General features: G+C 50.1%; 1 protein-coding gene across 2 annotated transcripts in view; it reads right to left on the reverse strand.

Annotated features, from left to right (window-relative positions):
* Nucleotides 1-6,771, reverse strand: part of LOC143155116 (uncharacterized) — a 56,525-nt gene extending 49,754 nt beyond the window's left edge. Inside the window, exon 1 of one of the 2 annotated variants that reach the window (XM_076327477.1) lies at nt 1,934-6,771. In XM_076327477.1, the coding sequence (XP_076183592.1) occupies nt 1,934-5,235 (3,302 nt within the window). In that variant the 5' untranslated portion in view covers nt 5,236-6,771. The remainder of the gene's footprint in view (nt 1-1,933) is intronic. The other variant, XM_076327476.1, reaches the window with a different exon arrangement.
* Nucleotides 6,772-7,729: the final 958 nt, after the last annotated feature.

The raw sequence follows: 7,729 nt of genomic DNA on the forward strand, positions 1-7,729 counted from the left end.
ATACACGTAAGACAATGTCACAATGGTTGTACAGCTTTGGGCCATTGAAATTGTTACCCGCATATGTTCGGGCCGCTGTATGCTTAACGCGGTTAAAAAGTTTCAATGAACTTGCAGTTCGTAAAGACATCGACCAAAAGACAGACACGCGTACACACCACCACCGCCACACGTCACCACACACCACCACCACGGGTGGAACCTTCGTGGACAAAGCGTTTGACAAACTAAACGCGACGTTACTGTTTTATTACCGTGAACACGGCTTGACGTTTCTGATATACAAAATTCTTTTCGCGTTCTTGAATAAAATAAACGACACTCGACGGTCACGTGTACCGCGTCAATTCCTCGGCATGAAATATTTCTTTACGTTGGAATGCACGTTATGCCACGCGTTAATATTATATGCGACGAAATGTCATGAAACTTGGTATCGCTCGAATAAATGGCGCGTTTTCCTAGCTGTGCGGTTTCCTGTGCTTTGCATACGCGAATACGAAAGTGTTTCACAAACGGTTGCGCTCACGTGTCGGAGATAAAGTCTTTATTGGTTGTTTGCTTTCGAAAAATACGCTCGATCGAGAATCTATCTAACGTTGAATGCAATTTGTCCTTGGAAAATTCGACGATTGTATTTTATACTCGGTTGTTGGACACGATCGAAATAATTATACGAGGTGGTACCGCTGGGAACGATTGTGGTATCGTTTCGGGGTTACTTTATTTTCGAGATTGCAATTTCGTTGTTTCGATTCGAGAAAATTGGGTATTTGAGGTAACGAGGTATTTTTGAAAGCAGAAGAACTCGAGAGGAAATTACTTCGCGTTGCTGGAGTAAACGCAATTACGTTTAAAAGATTGCATTATGGTTTAAAGAAGAATCGGTAATTTTTAGATCTACCGCGCGTATTTATAATTTCGAATCCACGAGTTTGTACCGATTGATATAATTCATAAATGTACGGTATCCAACAGGTGTTTGTAAAAAGGTTGCGCAATTGTACGATTAGAAATAGAACGAGAATATTGAACGTTTTCTTAACGAGTTGCTAAACTTTTAAACGATCAATAAATGTAAGTATGTCTAATGCGTGAGTGTTATTTCTAATAATAAAAATGAAAGTATTTAAAAATAGTTAAAAGTGAACTTTACGCGAAAAAGTTAAGTAAACATTCTCTCCAGCTACTCCGATCGGGAAACAATCGAGAACAATATTGTTTAATTTAACGTAAGTATCTTACGCGCGAGCACCTCTGCAAAAAGTTAATAATCCTAGTATGAAAAGATTGATACGAAAATAAAAGACTCTAAATATTGTATGAACGTATATATACGCTCTTCGTACCTCAGCGACCACTTGTTCAGGGCGTATATATACGCTCTTCGTACATGAATGGTGATTCTTCGAGGGCGTAAATATACGCTCTTCGTATACGAATGGTCATTCTTCGAGTGCGTATATATACGTTCTTCGTATACGAATGGTCATTCTTCGAGGACGTATATATACGCCTGCCGGAGCGAAAGGGTTAAACTTTGCACTCGAAGCTCTATCTGCTACCAGAAACTATCACCTCGATGAAATCCTTCGAATAGTGTAATTAATTTCAAGCGGAACATTTTCATTTCAACGTTTCATATACGTATATTTACATCTTACAAGAAAGTAGTAATCGAATTTTAATTTCGATTCCAAACGGCGATGGTTTTCCAAATTGGAGAAAATACAGCGAATTAAACGACGATCGAGAATCGTCTCTCGATTAGAAACGGTGAAACTTTGCCCGCGAAGACCGCGTTATCCGTAGGAGTGTGATCGTGGAGGTTGAGAAGCGCTGTCGCTCGGTAACCGTCGCCATTGCCGTACGTGTCGCGTAAACGCGGTCCAATTTAGCAACGTATGAAAAACGAAAGATCAGTAAATGTTACCTGCCGAATAGTGGATGCCAAAGCTGCGAGTCGTCCGGCGAGCTCGCTGTGGAGCTCACTTCCGGTTCCTGTTTGAGCAATCCGCTCCGTACCCTGAGCAACGGCGGATAAGGGCTGGTGCGTCGACTGCTGGACAGATCGATGGGTGCGGGCATCAACGTGCCGATCGGTTTGCAGCTGAGTTTCGGCCTGGTCTGGGACACGTTTCTCGTACCGTTGCTCGCGTGACCGGGCCCTTTGTTAGTGCCGTTGTTGACTCTGGGATGTGATTGTCGCGACCTGGATACCGGGCCCTCGCCGTGATCGAGGACGTGCTGAAGATGCGCCAACGATATCACCAACAGATCCGGATCTCTGAGTAGATCCGGTCGGTTCAACGCGTCCGGTAGTCTGAGCTCGGGCCTGGAGGCCAACAATTTTGGTATTTCGGTGGCCGGGGCAGCGGCCAGACCCGGTAGGTAATCCCTGGGTACCAACAGTGGATCCGGTATGAGATGACCGGACGTCTCGACCAGTTCGCGTAGTTGACTAGCTGGATCCAGTAGTTTGTCGGTGGTGCTCGAGGTTGCGCATGCTTCGTCCATCGCGTGCAACCGTTGATGCTTACCGAAGGACTTCTGATAAGAGGTGGATTGACCCTTCTGTCTAACGGTGGACCACTCGGCGGACAACGGTCTCTTCTGACCGGTACGATCGGTCGCGAAATAAGTGCTGTGAATGTCACCGCTGGACATCGGTCTAACCGAGTTCCTGGTCTCCTGGCCGTGAACGTTGCCACGCTCGTGGTAGCTACGATTCTTCCGTCCGGCGATCCTCTCTACGTCCTTGACCTGATCCCCGCGCACGTTACGATGATCACCGGGCACCTGATCGCAACGCCTCGAGATCTCCTTCTGCTTCTCGTAGTCCCGCGCCTCCAATTGATTCGGCGACGCCAGGATACTCTTCAGGGTCAAGTCGCTCTTCGCGTCCTCGGAGCAGGACACCGAGCACGGTGGGCTGGGTAGCAACCTCTCGAGATACGCGGACGAGGGCCTCCTGGAAGCCGGTGAACACGGAATACCACTCGGTTGCGGCGACACAACCGTACCACGGGTTCTCAGCTCCTCGAGGACCTGCTCGTCGAAGTGTTCTACATCCTGATATTTGCATTTCGCTTGAGCCTCGCTGTTCCTGCTCCAGCCGATCCCGTGCGTTTGATTCTTTCCACCGTCCAGGGGAGTTTTCCGACCCTCGTTCCCGATGCTCTGCCGGTGAAAATAATCCCGATCCGACTCGTAGGCCAACGAGTCCGCTTTCTCGCGTATCAGGTCCTCGAGCACCTGGGAATCGCAGTCGTCCTCGTCCTCCTCGATCTCCCTCTCGTCGTCGTCACCCTCGTGGGGGAATTTGTCCAGTTTCGATTCGTCCGCGTATACCTCGTTCTTGGTGAAGTTCACGGTGCTCTCCGGGGACTCGACTCGCGACTTCGTGCTCGAGGTGATCGATTGGGCCGCGATCGCGTGAGGATTTCGGTAACGGTAGCTGGGTATGACGATCGAAAGACCGGGTAGATTTTTCGGCGAGGTAATGGCCCGTTGGGTCTCCGTTGCCGAATCGGCGTTCTTGTACAACCTTTCGACGCACTCCGCTTGGGAATCCGGCGATCTGCTCAACGAGGAGGCCTTCGAGGCCGGCCTGGTCAACGGTATCACGATGCTCTTCATACCGTCCGGTGTGTGGATCCTGGTTATCGAGACGGAGAGACCCGGTGTGTTTCTGAGAGCGTTCAGAATCTTCGAACTGTCGTTGTAGTCGACCTTGATCGGTTCACCGGGCTCGTCGGGACGCTCCTCTTCGGTGTCCAACGGTGTGTCCTCGTAGATCGCGCTCGGGTTCTGATACTTGGTACGTGAGTTCGTTTTGCACTTTCGATGACCGAGACCACCGTCCGCCTCGACGATCTTGCACAATTTCGTATCCGAGTGATTCACCGGGACGACAACGTCCTCTTTAACGCTCTTGGTCTTCTCCTCCCGGACGTCGTCGTAGTTCCCTGGTATTTTCTCCTCGTGTATCTCGATCGTGTCGTCGACGAGTACGTGACGTGGTTCCACGTTGTCCTGGTAACCGGAGATCGAGCCCGTTCTCGATCGTTTCTTCGCGTTAACGGACACACCGTTCAACAGGGTGGCGCTCGTGTCTTTGACTTTGCACTCGTTGTTTTTTCCGTGACGATTCTCGTCGAGCACCTCGTACGTTTTGGTCGAGTCGACCGGTAGATCGGCGCTAGGCGTATCGGTGGCGAGAACCGGTGACGCGGTCGCGTCTATCATGTTCAATATGTCCTGAATGCCCGCCTTGTTCGAGTGTCTCCTTTTTTCGCAATCCGCGACTGGTTTCTTTTCAACGGCGATAACATCGTCCGCGTTTCGCCCCTTCTCGTCGTTTCCTTGACTCTGAAGGACATTCTGATGAACGCCCTCGGGCAATTGAGAAAAGTGTAATTGCTCCAGCACTACCCGGGGCTGGAACAGCTTGTCTTTCTGCAGCCTCTCGAGGTTACTCCTTCCGTTGTATCTCGGATAGTCTTTCTCGTACCTGTTCTCCTCCTCGGTTTCGTTCTCGTCCTCTTCTTCGTCCTCGTCTTGCTCCTCCTCGTCGTCGTCGTCGTCGTCGTCGTCGTCCTCGTCCTCGTCGTCGTCCTCGTCGTCGGTACTGGAGGCTTCTCGTCGTTCCTCGTCCCAAGTCGCCGGGACTCTCGTTGCATCGCTCCGTAGATTGTCCATGGTGAAACGATAATCGCGTCGATTACTTTCATCGATCTCGTCGTAGTTCCTCTTCCGTCCAACACCGTCCCTGGTGACCAAACCATTGGTCCGTCCATTTGTCAATTCTTTCGCGGAGATACGTTGAAGATCCAAGTTGAGCTCTGCGGCACGTTTCTCGATCCCTTTTACGTCGTTTGTGTCGCACGTACTCGTAGAGTTTGCGCTGCTTGTCTTTTGGGTGGCGACTAGCCCCAAGCCGGCCGAGTACATGTTCGACGCTGTCCTCGGTATTGAACGCCATCCCTGGGCGGTTTTCGTCAGCTTGATGCGATTCCTCTTGTCGTAGTCCTCGCATCTCACCTCGACGATACGTTGCTCGCGCTGCGAGGCCCACAGGAATATCGGATTCACTTTCGGACGTTTCTCTTCCGGTTCCTCGGCCGATTGTTCGTCCCGCGGTTGCTTCTGGTGTTTCTGATGATGGTGGTGATGATGATGATGATGACGTCTTTGACGACGGGGCGCTGTGCCCCGTGCAGGGGCCCCGCTCATCACTCCATCCAACGAGCTGTTATTACACTGCCACTCGTCCACCGAGACTGCTTCTTCTTGCAGCGACTTTTATCGCGGTCCAAGCGTTTTTCAAGGGTCTCGGGTCGTTGGGTCGATCAACGAACGCGGTGTCCGACAGCGGTGCTCGAAACGTTCACCGTGCGCAAATGACATGAACGATGGTTAGGTGGGAAGACTTCTTCTTACATTCTCTCTCTCTCTCTTTCTCTCTTTCTCTCTTTCACTTCGAGCTTGTATATTTCCTTCGCGACTCTCGGTACACCGGTTCGGTCACCGATTGAAACGCGTTATCGGCCACGAGGTTAACCTCGAACCGCCCCGGAAACGAAATTCTCACCGTTCATTAACAGACAAGTCAGTTTCGAGCATGCAACAACGATCGATCTGAAGGGCATTGACATTGTTGACCCGAGCACTTCCGCGAGCCAGATGCACCGGACACACCGGGGCTACGTTCTCTCCTCTTCCTCGACGCTTCCGTCGTTGACCCACCGGGTGTGTTACTCCTCGATCCCCCTACTTCTTCTTCTTCTTCTTCTGCTTCTGCTTCTGCTTCTGCTTCTTCTTCTTCTTCTTCTTCGTCTTCTTCTTCTTCTTCTTCTTGTTCCTCTTCTCTTCTTACCTTCCGCGAGACAAGGACCCCGAGTGTTCCGCGAGTTCGTCGACACTGCCCAAAGAGGTTAGTGGTTCCGGCGGAGATAATTCCACGGTCGTCAAGGTGGTTCGCCGATAGCGGAGGTCGTCGACGTTCATCCGGCTATCGAACCGTGACACCGTGCGAGAGAACCGAGGGACTACACGGATTGATCACCGCCGCTCGTCGATTGTTCATCGTTTGGCATCTACCGCAACGTCGATTTGCATCGAGCTTGCGGCGTCGACTCCGTCGAGCTTACGGCTGGCAGCACTGAGTATGTTCGACCCATCGAGCTTCTCTCGAACCGTTCGCTTCTCTCTCCGCCGTTATCGTTTCCACTATACTCCTCCCCTCGTTCTCTCTCTACTTACGCGGTGGTTGCCCGATCTCACCCCGAATAATCAGTTCGCGGCGATAATTTTCTCCTTCGATTACCCACCGCGGTTCGCTGTTCACCTTTTTTTCTCTCTCTGTCTCTCTCTGTCTCTCTCTCTTTTCTCTTCTCCGTCTCGATTATCCACGCGATTCGATTTTCCACGGGCGAACCGCCCCCCGTGGACGACGATGTTGCACACCGTCTCGAACTCGATGCTACGTTTCCACGTTACGATCGAAGCTGCGCGAATCGTTGACGATGGAACCACCGTGCTCGTCGAAGAATTGTCATCGATGACATAACACTGCAAGATCTTGTTCACCGGTTACATGTTGTTCCGCGCGGAGTCACTGTCTGGGAGCTACTGTCGGTGCCTCCTAGTTGCCTTCCACTTCGTCGCCGCCGCCCCCGCTCCGCGGAATCGCGAGCCAGTAGCGGACGCGATCACCGGGCGCCCCGGATTTCGTACGCGCGGTTCGTCCTTGTCGTTTCTCTCCGTGGCTTACTGGAAAACAATTGTGCGCGTTTTCTTTTCGGTTTCGGTTCCGCTGGCACGCTTCCCGCGACGAATCCTCCTCCTTTCGATCGATCGAAACGCACACGAACGATGCAATTACCGACAACGATCGAAAAGCGATTTGAAATTTCACCAACGAGCCGATCTTGGCGTTATTTTTAACGATGGTACCGGGTAACCACCAGTTGTACGATTCGTCGCGTTTCTTCGAAGAAACTACGGAATTTTTCATCGCGACACCGTGGTTAGCATTTGCAATATTGCGAACGGTGTGAGTTCTCGGTTGCAATTTTCTCGATAATGTCCTCGCGACGATTTTCCACGATGTATTCTGTTTTTTCTCTGTCTCCGTTGTCGCAGCATCGAGAATCTTTTGTACTTGTGGATAAAATTGTAATGTTCCAAATTATAGATAAAATTGTAATATAGTAAGTACCGGAGGTTTCCTAAAATTTTCCACGGCGCGTGCTTTCCTATTACCGATTACGTGGCCGGAGCATCGAGTTCGATCGTTAGGACCGCAAAGAAAGTCTTTCGGCGATCGATGAAATTTCGATATTCGGTTCTATTCGAGCAATCCTCGCGTCATAATGGATATTGTAATTTTATGCCTTGTAACCACATTATACGAGCTTATTTATACATGCAGAGTGGATAAATGCGTCCCAAGTTATTTATAAAGTAAAGTGTGTATCCAGATTTTCAACGCTAGATTCAGTCGTCGAAATTCTTTGCACGCGTTGAGTAACTCGACAGTGTCGCTTAATGCTAATTAATTAGTATTTACCAACTCCTTCACCCTCTCCGGTTGAACTCCGGTAGGATACACTCGTGTGTTGTTTTTCAACGAAATTTTCAAATCCAATTCCTTCCTTACGTTTTCATTGCTTAAAATGTCCACTTATCGTTAATTAACGCGAATCTTTCGCGATAGATTTGCCAT

The sequence above is a fragment of the Ptiloglossa arizonensis genome, chromosome 2 (assembly GCF_051014685.1).
Source record: "Ptiloglossa arizonensis isolate GNS036 chromosome 2, iyPtiAriz1_principal, whole genome shotgun sequence".
Taxonomy (NCBI): Eukaryota; Metazoa; Arthropoda; class Insecta; order Hymenoptera; family Colletidae; genus Ptiloglossa; species Ptiloglossa arizonensis.